Raw genomic sequence first — 22,758 nt, 5'->3', positions numbered from 1 at the left:
CTGCTGCTGGCAGAACATCTGTAAAGGTGTGGACACCTGTTAAGTCTTTTTCTCTGCAACAGTGGATGAAGTTCTAGACCTCGGGTCTTATAGAATGGATGGGACGCTGGTTCCATGAACTAGGGCCCTTTACTTCATATTCTGAGCCTCTTTTCTCACCTTCGAATCGAGACTGGTGATGTCAACCTTCTGTGATGAAAAGAGATGGTGGAAGTCAAGGGCCAGACTGGGGGCTATTCAAGAGCATTTCTTAGCAGCATTCTCCCAGGGCCCCCCTCAGACACCTAGAATCTGGAATTGTGGCGTCATGTGGTCTGCATGTGGTACCTGGGGGGTGCTACAGACAATTGTCAAGTGGACTTAGCAGGTGGTTTAGTGGCCTCAAGGTCTTGACACCCTGCCATGGAGTTGATATTATTTTGGGGCCCAAAGACAGAATTTAGGGAGTCTAATAATTTAGATTATGAGAACCCTTCCTCAGTTTTTACTAACCTATAACAGAAACTTAGCTTCTGTTTCAATTATGAATTTAGATAATGTCGCAGAATGGTATTAGCACTACTTCAGATCTTATTGTCCAGAAGTTCAGAGATTTTCATATCCCACCTGGGTCATTGTGTGTGTCTTCTAGGAGCATTTTGTTCACCATCAATGTTCTGAAATTATTGTGGACCTTGGATTTGCCACTAAAACTTTTTACTTAATGCATTGATAAAAAATATATGCATTGTTGTATCACAAATTTGCTTTTTAAAACATTTTTGTAACTGGCTTTCAAAATAATCAGCCTCATTTGTAATCTTACCCATTTTACCTAATAAGTTTAAAAATACTATATTGAGATGGGATCATACTGCCAAAGTGTAAGGTCTATTCAAACTCAGATGATCAACAGAAGTAAGGCAGGATAAAAAGAATAACAGAAGTAAGGTGGATAAAATGGTGAATAAGATGAATTTAACCAGCATTTAAATACCACAGAAGTGTATTCTTATAATGGAACACACAGCCATGAGCATGAATGAGCTATTACATGTAAAAACTTGGACCTCCTAAACTTGATGTTAAATAAAAGAAATTGGAAAAAACATTCATACCATGTGATTCTTGTTCAAGTCCAAGAACTGGCAAAACCCACTTATGGTAAGGGGAATAAGAACAATGGTTGTCTATGGCGTGTGTGGACTAACTGGAAGGGAACACAAGGAATCTTTCCAGGTAGACAGAATGTTCTATCTCTTGATTAGGTGACAGTTACCTAGGTGTATACATTTGTCAAAACTCAAACAAATACACTTATTTTCTGTGTATTTCCTAGTATGTAATATCTCCCTTATAGTAAGAATTGCTATCTCCATCTTACTGATGGACCAATGGAGACAGAAAAAAATTGAAGAGGTAGGCTTTTTGTCCAATCCTTTTACCATTTTGGGGAAGTGAGAAGGGAAGAAGGTACACTTGACCAACCCATGGATCCTGTGTGGAGAACTCACTCAAATCCTGCCAAATGGTGATGGGCATCACTCAGAATACAATCAAGCTCTTTGATTGTCCCTCAGGTAGAATGAATAAATAAACAGTCCTATGCACTGAAACATTAGCCATGAAAATAAACTACAAGGATACACTAAATGTGGCCGAATCTCAGTTACATAATCTGAACAAGAAAATCTAGGTATAAAAGAGAACACAGTATATATTCCATTTATACTAATTACAGAGTAGGTGAAATATCTATGGTGTTAGAATTAGGGTTAGTGGTTATCCTAGAGGAGATGATGATGGAAGAGGATGGGGGTGGTCCTTCTGGGATATTAGTCACTTTCTGTTCACTGATCTGGATGCTCGTCACACTAGCTGATTTGTGTGGTTAAAAATAATGGCATGAGCCACTGAAAATTCTACAGCTCACACCTAAAAGTGAGAGTTCAGTGTCACAGAATTATATTGCTATGTAAATGATGCCCCCTGGAGTTGTTCTTCCTAAAAGCCCGTTTTCCCTGCATAAAATTCAATGCCTGCCCCTGACCTGGAGAGGAAATCTGATAGTGCTGTCAACATCACAGCACCATCACTGGTGCATTTTTCACACACAACAGAAGAACCTCCGGCCCCACTTACTCAGGGTCCTGCACGGAGCCTCCCACACAGTGGAATCTCTCAGGCACGGTTTTCCAGTCTTTAGCCATTTTCACCATGGCGCCTGCGTCAAGGACCCCATAGCCAAAGAGGTGATTAAACTCCAGGCCAACCCCGTTTCGCCGCCACTGATGGACCTCATCGTGAAGCTGGTTCCGTTTGGAGGTGAGCACGGTCAGATGCTGCATGTCTCGCCAGGTCAGGCCCAGGCTGGGTACAGGAAGCAGACAGCATGAGAATAAGGGCAAGAGGCAGAGTGGGAGAGAGAGAGACATCACAATGAGCAAGATAAGCAACACTCAGATCACAGACCTCTTGGGAGATTTTAGAACATTTGTGAACTCCTCACTCAAGGAAGGGTGTCCATGCATGATTTAGAACCATCGTATATGTTAATTCGATTTTTCTCTTGCCTTTCTTACTTACAATTATTTCAAAAGAGCATTCTAACACACATTAGAATGGTTAAAGTGAAAAAGATTGATCATGCTGTGTTGCTGAAGATGTGGAGCAAGTAGAACTCACGGGCTTTGCTCATGGATGTGTAAATTGTCACAATCACTCTGGAATCTGTTTGGTTAGATCTTCTAAAGTTGTCTATATGTCTAAACAATAGCCTAGAAGTTCCATTCTTATATATGTATCTGACCAAAATATGTATATCTTTATCAGATATGTATATTAGAATGCTCTAAGCTGTGAAGGACCCAAATATCCATTGACAGTAGCAAGAATAAACCACGGAATGTGGAATGCTATACAGTAATGAGAATGAATGTGCTATAATGATTTATAATAATATGGACATGTCTTACAAATACCATGTTGACCTAAGGAAGAGAGACAGAAAAGAGAATGTTGTGGTTTGGACGTGGTATCGGTTTTCACCCCAAGGGTTCATGTGCTAGAAGCTTGATCCTCAGTGTGATGATGTTGGAGGTGATGAAGTGGAGCTAAGTGGGAGGTGATTGGATCATTAGGGCCACTGCCCTCATGCAGAGAATGTAGTTCTCATAGGACCCTGGTTAGTTCATGAGAGAGGATTTTTATAAAAGAGCAAGACTGGCCCTCCTCACTCTCTGATTTTCTGTTTAGCCATGTGATCTCTCCTCATCTGTGCCCCAGCATGATGCCATCAGCCCCAAAGACCTCTTAGAGACCACTTGATTTTTGAACTTTCAGCCTCCCAAACTGTGAACCAATAAAACTTTTTTTCTTTATTAAATACTTAGCATCAGGTATTTTATTATAGCAAGGGAAAACAGACTAATATAGAGAATACATGTGTGATTCCATTTGTTTAAAGTATAAAAACAGGAACAACTAACCCTATGCTGTTGGAAGCTGGTTAGTTGTGGGATCATGACTGGGAGGGGACCTGGGGGCTTGTGGGTGCTGGTAGTGCTGTTTCTTTGTCAGGATGCTGACTGTATGAATGTACTCATTTTTAAAAATGAGACTGTCAGTTCCTCAAGGGCAGAGACAATATCTTCACTATATTTATATCCCCAGTGCCCAGGATAGTCCTTGGCACATTGAACAAATCAGTTTGCTTTCAAATCCTACTGTCTTTAGAAATGAGTGTCTCTTATTAGCGTCATTTTTTCAAGCTGCAAGTCACAACTCACTTGTGAGCTAGGAAATCAACTTATTGCATAGGTGATCTACCTGGATTACACATTAAATTCTTCTCAGGAGGCATTTAAAATACATCTGCTCATTCATATCCCAGACCAATGAAATCATAATCTCTGGAAGCAAGACTTAGCCATTGGAAATGGTTAATATTTCCAGATCTTCCAGCAGGCAGTCAAGGTTGAGAACTACTGATTTAATGGCTGGGGCTATCATTAAAACACTTAATAGAATAGAAAAGGATAGAAACAATAACAGGGTACATTACCTGTAATATTCTCATATTAATATTTTCATGAAACTTTTGGGGTGTGTGTATGTTGGGATACAGCGCAGTTTATTTCTCACTGAGGGTCATGGTTAAAAAATTGGAAAAACCCTGAACTACTTACTATACTCTTCCAAAGTCAAATAATTCAAAGGTCTAGGAACAACATAACTCATTTGGAGAAGTTTCAACACACTCAAAGTTCATTGGTTTGAAGCTCTGAAGCAGAGCCAAAGTGTACAAGTGATCCATATATTCTTGAAATATGGACTGTCTTCTTTTAAGGAGAAAGTTTAAAGGAGAGTCAATGTGTATTTGAGAAGATTCAGAACATATCTGGGACAGATGGTCCTCAGGACCTGAGAGAATGGCATGGAATTTCCTGAAGATGATTGTGGCTAAAAGTTCTGTGTTTTGCTGGAATGGGATTCTGAATTTATTGATCCCAGAAGTGTTGGCAAATGAGGATCTAAATGACCTGAGGACTGGTGAAGTATCCTTTGTGTTCATCATAGAAACATGCTGTGCTTCCCAAAGTCTGGAGCAGGACTCTCCCAAATATTTCTTCAGTGTGTGTGTGTGTGTGTGTGTGTGTGTGTGTGTGTGTGAGAGAGAGAGAGAGAGAGAGAGAGAGAGAGAGAGAGAGAGAGAGAGATAAGACAGAATGAATCAGAACAAAGAACTCCTTGCTTTTGAGATACATAAGAGCATAATACTACAATGAGTATGTGACATTGATTGTCTAGCCATTTGCATATGTCTGAATAGTAAAACTGGACCTCTCCAAATTGCCCCTTCTGAAAATTTTCTGAATTGATAAAATACACTATCCTATAAAAGAAGTGTTCCACCAACATGCTTTAAGCTTTAATCCTATCACATCAGCTCACAACTCACAAATGATAGTTATTGAATTGTAAAAACTAAATTTATAGTGTATGTGCAACATAAAAGTTGCTATGTTGGAGGTTGTAGGACAAGCAACATGATACACTTCCCCCTTGCTCTCATGTTTTATGAAATAGTTGGGAAAATAAAACACAGATATGTGAAAAGGTACCATACATGAAGTGACTCTGTGGATGTCTACTGGATGAGTCCCACATTCAGGCACTGTACTAACTCTGGGCACATCATATGAAGGTCCCTTCTTCAAGAGCCTATAGCCTGGGGATAGATGGACAACTCAATATTGAAAAAGTGAGGGCTTGAGCTCTGGATGCTGTGGGTACCAACTGTGGATCCCCTGTGGATCGGGAGCCTCATTGCGGTCTACAAGCCTTCTGCATCAGAACCACTTGGATGCTAGTGACAAATTCAGATCCCTACTCTCTTGAATTAGCATCTTGAAGGCTGTTGGCCTGATAATTTGCATGTAAGATAGTTCCCTAGATTTTTTTTCTACACACAAATATTTGAGAACATTAGTCTAAGATGATGGTTCACAACCTTGGTGCATATTTCAATCATTTGGGGACGGTAAAAAAAATGATGCCAGGGTCCAGATTTTGATTCCATGGCTTGGTACTGATTGCATGGGGCAATGCCTCTTCTGGGAAAGAGTTGGGTTGAGGAAAAACCACAGTAATGGAAATCAGTCACAGTAGGTTTTAAATCCAACTGTGTGAACTTGGAAAAGTTACTTTAACAATCCTAACTCTAGTCTCTAGTATTGAACTGTGGATAAGAACCTTATAATCTTGTTAAAGGTTATAAATGTAGATCATATATGAATCATATATCACAGTGTGAGCACTCAATGAAGAGTTTATTATTGTCAATATTAAAATCTACCTCATATATTGGGAGTTGAAGTAAGTTAGAAGAGAATAGATACTATTTTCCAATGAAAATATGGATTGCAATATTTAAAAGAATGTAAAATGAACATTTCCTACCAGTTTTAAGGTATATTCAACGTTAAGACCAACACACATCCAACTAAATTTCTTTTCTAAAGAAATTATATTCCTGAAGCAGGGTTACAGCAGTCTAGAAAGTCATTTCAATCATATGAATGATCTAACTTTCAATATTTTGCAGACAAGATGATAAAGACACAGAGAAAGTGAGTGATAACCCCCTAGTCACTGGAAGAAAACTAGGAGTTGTCTTTTCCCTGTATCTATTCTTTCTCCTTTCCTTAGTAAGAAAAATCTCAATTTTTTTATTTAGAACAACAATATACTCAACTATAAAACTACATTTCCCAGCCTTCCTTGCAGCGTGGGGTAGTCATGTGACAGTTCTGGCCAATGAGAATAAGCAGAAGCCACTGAGTGGGGCTTTCTTGGAAAACACATATCTGCTAAAAGAATGCTAATTAATCAATGAGAACTACACATCCCTTTAGGAATCCAGTAGCTTCAATTTAGGTTGCCCTTTCATATGTGTAAGGACTTGGGCAAGTGACTTTTTGCTTGCCAAGATCCCAGGGGACTGTGAGTCAAGTCCTGCCAACCGAGGTTAAAAGGGACACTTCTGTTTGTCTGTGCTTGCAGTTGGAGTAAGCAGAGCCACCCCACTCAGGACCCAAGATGGACCTTTCATCTTTAGGAAATATACAACACATGTAAGTTTTGGTTTCTGTGTTTAATAGAACTGAAGTTTCCCTCAAAAGCTCATGTGTGAAACAGTGCAAGAATTTTTCAGAGGTGAAATGATTACGAGAAGTATAACCTAACCAGTGGATTAATCCACTGATATGCATTAATTGGGTGGTAACTGAAGGCAGGTAGGGTATGGCTGGAGGAAGCAGGTCATATATATTTTATTCCTGATGAGCATACTTTCTCTCTCTGCTTCCTGGTTGCCATCTCCTGAGCTGATTTACTCTACCATGCCCTTCCTTCCACCATGATGTTCTGCCTCATTTCAGGCTCAGAAGTATAGAGCTGGCTAACTATGGACGGAACCTCTGAAACCATTAGCCAAAATAAACTTTTCCTCCTCTACATTGTTCTTGTTGGGTCTTTTGGACACAGCAATAAAAAAGCTAACTAAAACATTAACTGTTAATTAAAAGTTAAGTTTTGACCAATGTCACTTTCTTAGTGTCTTAAATTTTCCACCTGACTTTTGTTAGAAGAATCAAAGGTTAGACTGGTCTAAAAAGAGAAGTTACTCTCAACTTGGGATCTTTTCTATAGAAGGAGAATAATTATCCCTTTCAAACTTGAAGACAGAGAGTTGAACTAAGTGATCTTTCAAAGTCCCTTCCTATTCTAGGAACCAACTCTTGCCCCTTTTGCAAACTGTAAAATTCATGCATATGTGGAGTAATATAGGCAAGATGGCCTGAAGATTGATGCTAGAAGCTGAAGTTGCCTAGCAACTGCTGACAGGGATGGAAAATTGACTCCCCTTCCCCAAGATCCTGAATCCAACTTGTCACAGCTGCTGGGTGTTGTGTTCTCTGACAACTCTCTATATAGCTGGCATTTATATTCATGCCATGTGGGGCATGTCTGAAGTCTAAGCATTCATTCCTTGAACAGAAAGTCAACCTCTGGCTTCAATGAGAGAAGGCAGAGTGGTAGGTGGGCAGGTACCTCCTCTGATGCTCAAATCCAAAGTGTAATCGGCAGTAGCCACGTGTGGCCTCTCTGTGGGATGCTGAGAACATAGGGAACAGTCTCCTCTTACCTGCCACTTGAAGGTTTTCCCATTAAAGCCTATGTTTTGGTCTAAATTGCATAGCTTTGCCCACCTTGTCTCAGTGTTGGAAAGTAAATTCATCTTATAAATGAACAAATCTTGTGTTAGGAACATCCTCTTTGCCAGATGTTTTGAAATGCCTTGCTAGATACCCAGCTTGTCAATTTGATTTTCCTTCATTAGCTTATTAGCTCCAAATAAAATAGCCAAAAACCACACAGAAGATGAAGGGGTGGATGAAGAAAGATGTACCTATGTGTCCTTATTTGATACCTGAGTAAGTTGTTGATATATGCTATTAGATATTGGAGTATTCTGTCCTCCTAGAAATGTAGTTTTATTGTGTGTGTGTGTGTGTGTGTGTGTGTGTGTGTGTTGGGGGTGAGCATTTAGAAATGTTCAGCAGATTCATTGGCCTTGACCATTCTTAGACTTTTACATCCACTTTTGCCTCCACGGACACCTGGTATTTGTATAAAAAGGAACATGCTAGTCCACCTTCTGAGCTGACCCTGGTCCCAGAGCTATAGACGTACTTAGCCTCTAAAGCCAGGGCGAACACACCAGCTGCTTCTGGAGCAGCCGCAGATGTCCCAGAATGCCTCAGTGTGCAGTTGCCATACAAATCTGTGGTGGCCTGGAAGGGAAGATATTGAGTAATAAGTAAATAAATCACATTATTTTGAATCTCCAAACAAAGTGGATGATGGTATTATCTATTTCATTTGAACTATGCCTTGTTCTGATAGGATTTAGATGAAACTAAGGGTTAACTCAGCATCCATATACCTCTATCTCTTTTGCCATAAATTTTATCTGAGCTTCTTAGTAGCCCATGCAGAAAGGGACACGTGATCAGTTATTGCTATAGTGTTCACAGGTAAGTAATTTCTTCAAAGAAGCTCTATATGGGGCAAGTCCAGAGACTAGACAGACATTTACTTCCTGAATCTGAAAAGGAAACATTATGAGGTGGAAAGTGATAAGTTAATGCTAGCATCTAGTCAATACAATGCTGAGTTTTGTTGCATTGATTGACTCTGGGAAAGCCTATGGGCCTCTGCATCAGTGTTTATTTTCCCTTCAATAAGGAAAGGGTAGTATTCTCAAAGAGGGAAGAAGAAACATGGTTGTCTAAACTGTACCTGGAAAGACAGGGAATCAAATATAATATTCTCCTATAGCTAAAATATATGAAGAGACATGTCAAGTCAAGACAATTTAATATGTGGATGAATCACCTCCACAACTCTTATTTAGGGGAGAAAGTGATAAACTGAGCTTTAAAGGACTTTTACAAAGAGAGAAACATCATTTTCAATGTTTTGTGTAAGCCAGTGTTTTCATTAAGATCATGTGTAAACCTTGAGAATTCGTCTCCCTCTGTTTGTAGGATTCTATAGAGAGCCCATTATTTTGAGGAGCAAAGGATTAGGGAGGTTTAAAGGTATCTATGGGGGAAAATTAAAATATTCTGAAGAAATTCAAGGCTTTTCCCCAGCCCAAGTAGAAAGACAGTTGAGATAAGGGTTGAGGGAAAAGGCCACCATTGGGTGGCCCTTTAGGTAAGGAGTGGAGCTTCTACAGGGGAGAGTGAGTCACCTCAAACAGAACAGGTCTGAGGCCACCCTCCCTTTTCCTTTTCTAGGGGCTCTTCTCCCTTTCTTCCTGTACAGTTGGTGGAATAAGAAGGTCTGGAGGCTCCTTTTGCTTGGGAGGAACAGGCCTAATCTCCATCCTCCCCAGGGCAGAGAGGGCTACAGAAGGGGCAGGCTGTTAAGGTCTAGATCTCTTCTAGGTAAAGGGTTTCTCCTGGCTCATGCAGAAGTCTGACCATTTTGCCAAGGAGAGAGTCCACAGGGGAATGTAGGATTGAAGAAAGACCAGAAGAGAATGTAGGATTAAAACACTAAATGGTAATAACAATTTTGTTTGGAGCTCCCATCCTCCTCTCTTGAGAAACCCCAATGGAGGTGAGCCGCTGGTCAATGTCACTCACCCAAGACTATTGAACTGTGGGTGAATCTTTTTAAAAGTTACAAATGCACAGCTTAAAAAAAATCCTGGTTTGGAATTCTAAGACTGATAAAGGAATAAAATAACCAGAGAGAGGGTCAATTATACTATATAGGTGACACATTTCTAAGGGGTTTGGAGAATTTGTCTTTATATCTAGTTGACCAAAAAGAAAGACATTTTGCTCAGAAAAGAGCAAAAAATAACTTAAATTTGTGATCCTTAATTTTTGTTTTTAAAATCATGATTTCATTTCAGAATATGATGAAAATCACATCCTTTTCCCTGAGAATATATGCAGGTATGTCCAATTTAGGGGGTTTATGAGCCCAGGAATGTCCATCCATCAATGCTAATTTTTTTTTAACTACCATAACATATGGATGTGTTCTTAGCTAGGATGGGTGTGTGGTGCGATACCTCAATTCTTGTAATTACTTATTCTTAGAAATTATGTGCAGGGGTAACTTACTGATTAATCAGCTCATCATTATTTGTATGCCACAATGATAAGATTATCTATGGTTAATGAGCTGGAAAGGTCTCATCGTTGTTCTTGCTTGCAACTTACATATGGTGTGTCTCTATCTTGATAACAAAGCAAAATTGGGCATAGAGCCAAAGGATCATCCCCTCAGAACCTGAGCCTACTCTTTGAGGAAAGGAGGGAGGGAAGTCAGTATGTCCCACACTATCTCAGAGGGGCAGCAGACACAAAGAAACGAGGAAGAGAAGTGGTTTCACTTACCACACCGGCCTCAGGGTTCCTCTTCCTGCCGTTGCTGAAGGTGGATGCCAAGGTGGAGGAGCAGCTCTCGTCATACAGGGCTGTCCTGCCATCATTGATGGCCGAGTTGATGGAGATGGTCCACATGCTTGACGCGTAGCCATCACAATTGCAGTCATCATAACTGCCGCCGTCCCCAGAGGCCCACACGTAGATGCTGCCTTTGCCCCCGCGACCCTGGGAGAGCAAGGGAAGATGGTGCTGCCATGTTCAGCACCCAGGCCCAAGGGCTGCAAGGGGGCTGGCCCTGGCCTGGGCTGGGAGGCACTGTTCTCTGCCCCGGGAAGGTCCTGTCCTGGGGAGGGTTGGGATTTGGCTTCTTCATCAATTGAACTAAAGGATTGGACTATTCATTTTTTTTTCCTGGGTTGGAAACCAGACCCTTTTGATGGGAAATAGTGGAATTTTTTTTTTCCAGGAAAGATCCAATATAAAAAATCACCTGGACTTACAATGTAAGCTGGGGATAATGAGGTAAGAAAAACTACAGGAATCTATTTAAAATTTACAAAAAAAGTAGCACATGCTCATTGTAAAAAAAAAAAAAATCTAAGTATATGAAAAGGGAAATGAAAACCAATGTCTCCAGAGGTAATCATTATGATCCCACTCTTATCATTTTCAGTGGAAACGTAAGTATACATATGTATGTACTTAGACGTTAACTATATAAGATATGTATACATTTACATATACATGTTGATATTATAAGGATAAAGTGTACTTTTTAACCAAAATATATAAAAATTTTACATCTATGTATATGTAAATACATAGATTTTTCTTTTTATCCAATTGGATCATACTAGAATCCTACTAAACACAACATTACATGACATTTCACCTGTGCAAGAGAACATCAGATATAGGCAGAAAGTCTAATATGATAAAGTAGAACACACAGCAAATAAAACTTTAAACATATAAGATATTGCACAGTGATTATTAGTTACGAAAGGCAAGCTTTCTTATGAATACCTACAGTTAGCATTGCTTTGCTGTTCAAACCGTGTTCTTAGTGTTGTTTTTTTTTAAAGAGAGAGAGGGAATTTTTAAAAAAAAAATTTATTTTTTTTGTTTTCGGTGGACACAACATCTTTATTTGTATGTGATATTGAGGATCGAACCCAGTGCCGCGCGCATGCCAGGTGAGCGCGCTACCGCTTGAGCCACATCCCCAGCCCCTTTCTTAGTGTTTTTATCATTTTGTTTTCTTTCCTTGTCTTCTGTGAGTTTTCTCCTGTTGACCTCAACAACCCGGGATTGGACCCTTTACTTTTTGCTTCCTCCTCTCTTACCCTTGAGGCAATGGGGTTTGGGATTATTCGGCTGGGGGGGGTGGTAGAGAAGAGCAGCCATGCAATGTGGGAGGTCAGAGGATGGTGTACAACCTCCGCCTATTCCATAGCCTGGCTCAGGGCATTCTAGTGACCCTAGAGAGCAAGAAGACAGAAGAAACTGGCAGAGAAAGTCTGTCCTTGCTTGGCCACCAGGGCTCCCATGGTCCTGATTTAGTGGTTTGCGGTGGAGATTCCAGAAGGAAGAGAGACGCCTGGGTTACTTCCAAGCTCAGTCTGCCTCCTGACAGTGAGAAGTAACATTTTGAATTGCTTCTAACAGGATTGTGAGTTAATTAGCCTTGATTGATTGAGTCGATAAGTCAATAAATATTTATTCAACCACTAGCTGGGAATCATTCTTGATGACTTGGTAAGTCTATACTCCTGAAAACTTCACCAAAACAAGGAACTGCTCTCAGAATCCAGGGCAGAAAGGAAAATGGATCATCTGTACAGTTGGTGTGGAGGACCATGCACTCAGAAAGACTTGGATTTGGGCTCAGTGTCAAGAAATGGCATCTTCAGAAAGTGAACCTGTTGTGAATCAGGATAAATGAAGTCCTATGAATTGTAAGGGATGGGATGGACCGTATGTGGACCTTTGCCTGAGTCAGTCCATGAGTAGGTTGCTAATGAGATGAAGCAGCTTTGGTGAAAGGAAATCAGGCTGAGCATTCTCATCTTGGTGTAGGGATTGTGGTAGATTGATTATATCTATGCCCTTTGCAATGGCTTTGCAGCCCTACCCATCAAGAGGAGGGCTCTATTTCCTACTCCTTGAATCCAGGATGGATTCATGTCTTCATTTGGCCCACAGAATATGGCAGAAAGTGGCCTTATCAGTTCCAGTTGTAAGTCTCAAGAAACCTTATCTGCTGTCTCTCAGAACTTAGTTGCACCGTCACAACAAACCTGACTTAGCTTGCAGGTTGATGACACACACATAGCCCAGTCAAATTCACTGCCCTAAACTGATAGACAACAGCCAGCAGATATTTGAGGGATCTGTCCTAGACCAGTCAGAGTCTAGCTTCCCCTTCAGCTGACCACAGATGCCATGAGTGAGGCCAGGTGTATTTAGCCAAGGCTGGTCCAGATCAGCAAAACAACCTAGCTGACCTGGAATCCCATGAGCAAAACTCAACAATTGTTATTTTAAGCTACTAAATTTTGGGGCAGTTTAGTATGCAGCCTAACTTACTGATACACAGAGAGCAATTGATAGCCTCTTTCAGAGTAGTAGTCACCAAACAGTTTTATATTGGATTGTAAGACTTGCCCAAAGTATATTTTATTTCCTAGGAATATTAAACTTCATTTTCCTAATCCTTTGAGAAAACATGAAGCAATAATTATAAACTTGCTTATAATGATTGGGTTTTAGCACCAAATGGTCCCTTAGCCTCTGGGGAAGATATGCCAATAAGAGAAAATTCTAATTCTGGGAGCAGAAATTAGTGGGGAAGGAATATCTGAAAGAGGAAGAGCTGGTTAGGGGATGCAGCTGTCACTCTTATACCACACTGTCTCATTAAAATGAGGCCCTAAGGTCCAGTTCTGTGCTTCAGCTTCTGTATAGCTCCTGGTCAGGAGAAACCCAGAGAGAACAAGTATGACCCAAATTCAGATAAAAATCCAGTTAGAGGATATTGGGGCAGAAACTAAGAATGACAATAATAGCAAGTGCATCTGTGGCACTTACTGTATGCTAGACTATTTTGTGTGCTTTACATATTAATGCATTGAAATCTCATGACACTACCATTTATACCAGCCACACAAAAGATGAAGTACTTAGGAAGAAATTCAACAACTTGAAAAAAGAAAAGTGCTAAGTGCTAATACTTTGAAACTGTCTGGAGGGACATAGATGGAGACTGCCCACATGGAAATACCACCTTCTTGGATAGAAAGACAATAACCCAGACATGTCAATTTTCCTTATGTCAATTTATAAATTTAACCCATCCCAGCACTTAAATGGTCCCAATTGAGATTCAGTCAGGCAAACATTTCTATAGTAGGTAGATCAACAGGGATTTTTACTTTGGACAAAGTCATAAAGAAGAGTCAAAAACCCAAATGGGGCATGGGAGTTGACCCAGAGATTAGGATCTCCTTCCTTCCTTCCTTCCTTCCTTCCTCCCTCCCTCCCTCCCTCCCTCCCTCCCTCCCTTCCTCAGGGATTTAACCCAGTGGTGCTTAAATGCTGAACCACATCCCCAGCCCTTTTATTTTTTATTTTGATGGTCTTGCTAGATTGCTTATAGTCTCACTAAGTTGCTGAGGCTGGCTTCAAACCTGTGATCCTCCTGCCTCAGCCTCCCAAGCTACTGAGATAGGAACCCTTTAAGAACTGGAAGGAGGAAAGGAGGTGGCTGGCTTGAGCCTGCCCCATGGAGGGAGCTGGGGGGCTGCCGAAGGTGGGGCTCTCTGTGGTTGTCAGGGAATGGAATGGCAGGCCGACCTGGCTGTGCTGTTCTTATTGGAACTGTCTTCCCTTTTATTCCTCTTCCACTTTCTTTTCTTTTTTTTTTTTCCAAGAAGGCAAGTGCATTTTGATGAAATGAAATATTCTGCAGCTCTGTTTGAAATCAGACTTTTAGAATGTGGATTAGTGTTTCTCAAAAGCTTACACCATGAAAACTTTTCACCTAGGCACCATTTTTTCTTCTCCTCATGATTCTGGTGGTTGGACCCAGGGCCTAGTGCCTGTTTACCTGACACTATTAAATATGGTATTTAGCCACTATGGTTCTTAAACAGGGCAACTTTTGGTCCAGGGGGCACTGTAGGATATATATAAAATATAATGTCTATATATATTACGTATCAACAGCTAAAAATGAATAATAGTTTTTAAAATTTTATTCATTTATTTATATGCAGTGCTGAGAATCAAACCCAGGGCTTCACACATGCTGAGAAAGCACTTTAACACTGAACCACAAACCCAGCCCCCTGTTGGAGATATTTTGGTCATTACAACTCTGTGTGTGTGTGTGTGTGTGTGCGCGCGCGCGCGCGTGTGCGCGCGCGCACACACACGGGCATGTGTACGCTAACGGAATCTAGTGCGTAGGGGCCAGGGATGCTACTGAAACTTTCCAATGCACAGGACAGCAGCCCTACCCCACAATAAAGAATTATCCTGCCTAAAATGTCAACAGTGTCTAGGTAGAAAAGTTCTGCTTGCTTTAACCTCATAGCCAAGGGCAATAAGTCCAAACTTGCTGATGTCACCCAAAGCAGCTTCTCAGAAACTCAAAACTTCTTAAATGTTCACACACATTTTGATTTTTGTTCTTCATAGGAAAATAATGTGACAAGTTGCCTACTCTCAAGTAAAGTGAAGTTATAGCTAGAGTCTGGTTCTGTGGTCCTCTGTGCCCCCAGCACATGGCCTGAATCCCAGGAGGTGAGAATCCCACTTTGAGAAGCTCAAGTGAACCAGTCCCTCCACCCTCACCAATGGGTGGCTATCTGGTTAAAGATAGGACCAGGCCCTGTGGCCCAGTGGGGTCTAGATGTGCACATACCTGGTAAGGCAAGCCCTGGATGAGCTAAATACTCAATTAGACTAATTTTTATTTTCTGGTCACGTTGATGTCTTAGTACAACATTGACATGCTTTCATAAAAGTTACTGTATTTTTTAAGAAAATCATATTCATTAGAAATAATTAAAATATATAGACTATGAAGAAGAAAAACATCCTTTATGATCTTCCATGAATAAATGATCCCTGGTGCTATTCTGTGGATTCCTGATAGCTTTATATATAAATGCAAAGCCTTAGAACAGGATTAAAAATAAAATTGGGGTCATAAAACATATCCAGTTTCTTGATCTGCTTATAATGTGTTTCTTACTTAATATTATATAATTAACATTTCCTTATATGATTCATACTCTTCTATATCACAATATTTTATCAGTCTTATTAAATAGACAATCCATAATTTGTTTTCTCCTTTCTTAGATATACATATGTTATTAATTTTCAATCTGCTTTATGTATAAAGTGAACAAATTTTGTATATGTATTTTATCTTTGTTTACTTCCTCAGGAAAAGTCTCTAAAAGATGAAACTTTGGATGAAAAGGAATAAAGATTTGAAGATTTTTGATCCATGTTGCTATATTATCTCTCTTAATAAAGATTGTTAAAATTTGTATTTTCATCATGAGTGCATAAGAATTTCAAATTCAGTCCATCTGGGTCAGAATTTGTGTTTTTTAAAAATATGTTTTAAAAAATAATTTTACCAATTTGATGCACAAAGATGGTACCTTATTGTTTTGAGATGTATACAAACTCAACTAAAGGTTGAGTTTATCTTTTGGTATCTCTACTTCTCACTTGTATTCTTGCATTGTGACTAGCTTAGTGAAACCCCAAGGCCCCAATGATAATATCCTTTGCCCATTTTTTGTGATTTATTTATTTATTTATGGGATGGTGCTGGAGACTGAACCCAGGGTCTTGTGCATGCAAGACAAGCACTCTACCAACGGAGCTTTATCCCCAGCTCCAGACATTCTTCTGTTTATTAACTTGAACGGACACCTCACAAAATATACAGAGGGCAAATAAGCATATGAAAAATGCCCCAAGTTTTATGTCATGGGGGAAATGCAAATGAAAACGAGATACAATTATATATCTACCAGAGACCCAAATCCAGAGCACTGAGGGCACCACACGCTGGTGAGGAGGAGGAGCAGCAGGAGCTCTGGTTCATTGCACATGGGAACGTGCCACAGCACAACCTCTTTGGAAGATGGTTGCAGTTCTTAGAAAACTAAAAACCCTCTTCCCATGTGACTCAGAGGTTGTGTTCCTTGGTATTTACTCAAGAGAGTTGCAAATTTATGCCCACACAGAACCTGCATCTCCGTGTTTATAGCAGCAGCCTCATTCAGAACTGTCAAAAGCTGGAAGCAACCAAGATGCCCTCTGTAGGTGAATAGACAAATGAACGGTGGTGCATGCAGACACTGGGATATTATGCAGTGCTACAAAGAAATGATCTCTCAGACCACGGAAAGACACAGAGGAAACGTAGATGTATATCACCAAGTGCAAGTGAAAGAAGCTGATTTGAAAAGGCTGCGTACTGCAGGAGTCCAACCTGGACAGTTTTCCATGTCACAGGAAAGATCTCCTGAAACCCATCAGCTTTTTCTTTATCCCAGAAGTGAAAGGAAGAAATGGAATGGCACAGCACTTCAGAGGCTGAGCTGCAGGTTCTGTGCTATGGCACTCCCTGCTCAGTTGTGAACCTTCATCTAGCTGCAGAGCATAAATCAGGGCTCATGGAGTATTCCCTAGAACTCCTTGGCAGGAGGCATTTATCGCCTGACAGAAGCCCCAGCACCCACTGCCACAGTGTCCGACCCAAGCTCTGATTAAATTTCAGCAGGCGGCCAGGCCCACGCCTGATTAATCACTGCTCCCCAGGAAGCCCTCCGCACCTCCTTCCTGGATGGTAGCACTCATTTGAAAGTGGCCCCTACCACACATTCCAACCCAAATACCTTGGATCTGTGCTTGACCTCTCTGCCACCCCCCAGGGACTAAACAGTCAATGTTCTGTTCACCCGCACCTCAGAGAATTTCCTGTAGCCTTGTCTTTAAATATTCCTAAGATATTCTCTCTAATAGTGACCCCAAAAAGTGACTAATAAGGGGTTGGAGTGCAGCCATTGAAGCCAGCCAAAGATGTGCCCTGGGTGACTGCATCTCCTCCAGAGGTGGGAAGAAAAGTCAATTTTCACCTTCCAGCCTCCCTCGTGTTATCTGAATTCCCTCATTTTTGTCAGAGCAAAATCAGTTGCTGCAGAATAAGATGCTAGGTCCCATAATGGCTTCTCTGTGTCACTCCATCAGTCTCTTTACAAGATCTGTATCCTCTTCCTTATCCTGAATGATAAAACACGTTGTCTGACATGTGCTTTATATTTCTGGAGAGTCACTACCCTATGTCTCAGATTAGGTTTTGCTCAATACACTCTGGTGTTGAGCAGATGGCAGCGGGTCTCAGCGCATATCCTGTGGACATGAGAACCTCTGTGGCCTGGGAATTTCCTAATGTCAGCATATGCATCTCTTAGTCTTAGGGCTTTCTCCCAAGAGGCTAAAGCCTGCTCCATATACCTGGCCTCTGGTTGCAAATCTGGAGGCATTTCCACTCCTTGCCAACAAATCTTATCCAGTTTTTATCCCAGCACCTTTGCCATAGGGTGGGATAACTTCATTGTGTGCTCTACATGATTTCCCAATTGCCCATGGTTGTGGCTGGTGGGATTATATAGTTTGAATTGATCCCTTCTGTTTCTTATCATACCTCCCCACTTACTTCTGATATTCCCTTTACCTTCCAAATAATTGGCTTGAACTCAAATATTGTCTCAGGGTCTGCTGCTGGGAGATCCCAAACTAAGACAGAAGTGAGTTATTGCACTATCTCATAATTCAGAGGTCTCTGTCACCCACTTCCCGTCTATAATGTGAAAAATGCTTTCACTCTAAAAACCAACATGGAGACTACACAGAGAGACAAAGATTGAAACAAAGGGGAAATGGTTTCCTTCTTTCCTTACTTCTTGCCTGCTCCTTGCTGCCTCCCTCAAGTATTTATTGAGCAAACTTAGAAGATGGAAATTCAGATCTCCAAAGAGCCAGGTCGGTGATGTTTATGTGTGAAGTGGGTGTCAGACAATTGGGCATGATGGGGCCTGTGGCAAAATGTATGTCTGGTAAAGGTCTCATCCTCCTCTTTTGTTTCCCTCTTTCCCTTAATTTGGGGGGTAGGTACCGGGGATTGAACTCAGGGGCACTTGGCCACTGAGCCATATCCTCAGCCCTATTAATTATATTTTACTTAGAGACAGGGTCTCACTGAGTTGCTTAGTGCCTCGCTTTTGCTGAGGCTGGCTTTGAACTCAACAGTCCTCCTGCCTCAGTCTCCTGATCTGCTGGGATTACAGGTGTGGGCCACCATGCCTGGCTCCTTTTCCTTTTTATTGTTATTCTGTTGATCAAACAGAAGATATGTGCAGGATGCCAAGATTAAAAAACAAACCTAAGAATGACAACTGTGTGATAGGTAATTATCAGACTTCACGTTTGGGTGGGTATCTCTTTTGAGAGGTGGATCTTTCTTTTAGAATAGATGAAGCAACTAAAATAACCAGGAGGAAATCTTTGCTAGTGTCTGATACTGTCACTCACAAAATTCCACAATACTGTCCCAAAAATGTCACCTTGAAGCAAGGAAAGATTCATTCCCATAGTCTGGGGAAAAGTCAAATGAGAAATCATGTATTTTTCATCATATTCACTTTCTTTTCTAAAATATTTACATGCTGTCATCTGAAGATAAGCCGTAACAATTTTTTTCTCTTAAGTTTTGGCGCATTTGACATGTTTTGCAGAACAATCCCACTTGAAAAGGCCTTTTTAGTTGCAGCTAGGGAGGCTACAGATGGAGGAGAGAGAAGTGCTCAGCACTGAGATGGGATGGGGAAGTTTGGAAGCTGGTGGAAAATGACAGCAGTCACCCAGGGATGCTCTGCACGGGTACCATCTGCATTATTAATGTGAACAGAGGGCACACGTCACCTGTTTGCCTAACTCTCTGAAGATTTGGGGTGACAAAATGCCTTTCAGTGAAAATTCATGTCTATTGGATTTTCAAGGACTCATTCCCATTCCTAACCGAGTTTCTGGGACCCTTGTATTGAAAGCCTGGGTATTGAATCTCCTAAGAAGTGAGGTCTTGACTTATTTAGAAAAGTTGTTCTCCACAGTCTTGGGGTAACTAGTGACTCTGGTTGGAAAACTTGCGATTTTTGGGAAACACAAGTCTTACAGGGTCTTAGGTGTTTTTCCTTCAAGTTTTCCCCTTTCCAAAGGGAATTTCTAAAATTCTCATGAAAGCAAGGATGGCCTTTGCTTGTGGGAAGAATACATAACCAAGCCAATGCTATAATTCAAGGGAAGTTGCGGGTGTGGTTAACAACCAGGTCTCTTATAGGGACATAAAGGATCTTTAGCTACGGGGCTTGCAGATTTCCAGGTGTGATTCCAAGCTACCAGTGTGAGGTCAGCAGGAGCCAATTCCAGGACGGTGCATTGCTGGAACTCAGGAACTGGGTACCATCTGCATTATTAGTTATAACTCAAGAACATGTCTCTCTCCTAGGATTACCTCATGAATTTTTTTGGCATACTTATTCCTTTGAGGTAACTATGTTAGAGAATGGAGGAAGGCACCCTCATGAGGTCCCAAAGGAGAAGGAAAAAAGCTGTCATTGGATCAACTGTCAACCATCTTGGTTAGAGAAGAGGAATCCAGGTGATATCAAGGTGACCTTGAAGGGTGACCAGATCATTTCCACATTGCTAGAATTTGGCCACATTTCTTTCTTGACTGTCCATTTGAAAGAAGTGTGTATTAGTTTTCTTTAGCCTTCTAGGGCTGCTGTAGTAAAGTACAACAACTTGGGTCACAGAGACAGCAGGAATTAATTGCCTATTGGTTCTGGAAGTTAAAAGTCCAACATTAAAGTGTCAGCATGGTTGGTTCCCTCTGAGGGCTGCAAAAAAATAATCTATTCCCTGCCTCTCCCTTAGCCTCTGGTGCTTTGGGGCAATCTTTGGCATTTCTTGGTTTGTAGATGCACCACCCAGGCTCTGCCTTTATCTGTACATGGCATTCACCCTAAGTATACATTTGTGCCCAAATTCCATCTTTTTCTTTAAAAAATAAGGATACTAATAATATTCTTATTTCCAATAATATCATTATAATGATAATAAACTGGATTAAGATACCAATATGTTGGTTAAGGGTACCAATCATAGTGGATCATACTCCAGTATGACCTCATCTTACTAATTACGTCTGTTTCCAAAGAAGGTCATATTCCAAGGTGCTGGGGGTTAAGACTTCAATGTGTAAATATGGGGGTACACAATTCAACCCCATAACTGAAGGGGAACATATGGTCTTACATCTCTGTTCAGACCTTTGGAATAATTCAATAGCACAGCAGAAGTTTCTCCATCAGAGGGCTTCAAAGACCACCTGAGTACAGATGACCACCATCAGAGATAATATCCAGAGTAGAAAAGAAAAAGGGGGTTTTGGAAATCATCTGACTGTCCAGTGACTTCAAGTTCTGCGGCTTTCCAACAGAATCTTATTTCTTAGTTTTGAGCCTAGTCTGGGGGGAGGTGGATGTGTCCCCTAATTCAGGGCCAAAATTTCCCTGAAAGCATTGGGGGCAAGGACTAGAGTTGAGGCTGATGGGTTGTAATGAGCATGGTTGCTGAGGAGCCATGTCTAGGTGGAACTGTCACCTGAACAGAGAAGCCTCAAGGAAGAGAAGAATGGATTGGAGAATGGGAGGCACATAGCCACAGGAAAACAGGTGGGGTGAGAGTGGCCTAGCTCTGTGACAGCAGAGTTGTGGATCTCCACACAGCCCTGTGCCTGGCATCCTGAACCACTTTAGATCCAGAAGGTCCATCTGATCCCAGGTAGTTTGAGGACCTGCCCATATCATCCCGCTGCCCTCATCCCTCCTTGAGCATCTTTACAAGAAACCCCTTTAGTAGACTTACCTGCTCTCCTGTTCCTGTTTGCACAGAGACAAACCAGAGCATATGGTTTAGACCCTAAACCATCCATCTAACACATCACTTTGATGAGGAAATACCGTGACATTACTGCCAGAAGAATGTGTTGCCTCTACTGCCCCCTTGTGGATTTACAAAAGCCCTATCTTAGTCTCTTAGGGTTACAGGATATGGATCCCAAAGGTCGCTTAGAGCAATAGCTCCAAACTTTAATACCAATGTTCAGATGCAGAGTTGGGTGTATAGGGGGTGGGGAGGGGCTGAAATTGCATTTCTCACACTCTCAAGTGGACCAGAGGCTGTGCTCTAAGCTTTGTGCATCAAAACATCTTGCAAGGACACAGAGTTTAGTAACCAATGCTCAGGTCAAAGACTTGTGGCACCTCAGACCCCAGGGATTATAGAGCAGAGACAGGAAATCCCCAATTCCTGACTCATTGAATCCACAAGCCTACAACTGTGGTGTTTATACCATGAAACTTTGGGGTGGTTGGCTAAGTGATTGGGACAAACACTTAGCATTTTCTGGCCATTTCCCAGCACCATGCACTTGCATATTTATCTCATTTATACCTCACAGGGATCCCAATCCAGATCCCATGAAGGACTCCAAATTATGACCATTTTATAGGTAAGAAAACAGGCTCAGCCAGGTTAGGTCAGTTGTTGATAGATGCTCCAACACTGAGTGATGGAGTAGGCACTTGACCCCAGGAGGACTGGGCTCGTGTTCTTTCCTGGATCCTGGACTAGTGTCCTGCCTGGGGTGACTCCTGTCCTGAGGTCTCAGAGAAGGAGTCTCCTGTCCCTTAATATGCAGTTGTTGCCCCACATGTCATGGCTGGCCTCCTTCTAGGGCTCTGCCTTTGTCCCTTCTTTGCACTGTCCACTCCTGGGCTAATATCAGGTATCCATGGCTATAAAATTCACTGCTTGGACTTGCTGCTATGGGTGCATCATGGAGTCTGCTGCCCCTGGATCCACCACGTACTATGAGCTGAGACATTACTTCTGGTGGGTTGTGTCCACCAACCATTGAGTGTGGTGGGGTGCTATTGCAGGCCCCTTCCTGATTGAGATGGGTGACTTTGGTATGAAGACCGCCTGTTGGCCCAGTAGAAACCTCCTTAGTGCAGCGCTGCAGTCTGAGACATTTCCTCTCCTGTTCTCTTTCCTTTCTCTTTCACAGGGATCAGGTCACACCACAGTGTGAGGCCTTCCGGCTTCCCACACTCCTCCCTTGCTGTGTCCTTCACAGTGTCCCCTC

General features: G+C 41.5%; 1 protein-coding gene across 2 annotated transcripts in view; it reads right to left on the bottom strand.

Moving 5' to 3' along the window:
• PCSK2 (proprotein convertase subtilisin/kexin type 2) overlaps positions 1 to 22,758 on the bottom strand; it is a gene marked incomplete at both ends in the record, with an annotated part of 264,335 nt that overhangs the window by 7,673 nt on the left and 233,904 nt on the right. For both annotated transcript variants that reach the window (XM_081293243.1, XM_081293244.1), the window contains 3 exons: positions 2,122 to 2,349; positions 8,236 to 8,336; positions 10,464 to 10,679. In XM_081293243.1, the coding sequence (XP_081149369.1) occupies positions 2,122 to 2,349; positions 8,236 to 8,336; positions 10,464 to 10,679 (545 nt within the window). The remainder of the gene's footprint in view (positions 1 to 2,121; positions 2,350 to 8,235; positions 8,337 to 10,463; positions 10,680 to 22,758) is intronic.

This window comes from Spermophilus citellus, assembly GCF_964194105.1.
Source record: "Spermophilus citellus genome assembly, chromosome: 4".
NCBI classification, from domain to species: domain Eukaryota; kingdom Metazoa; phylum Chordata; class Mammalia; order Rodentia; family Sciuridae; genus Spermophilus; species Spermophilus citellus.
Note: the sequence above shows the minus strand (reverse complement) of the source record. Positions and strands in the feature narration are given on the sequence as shown.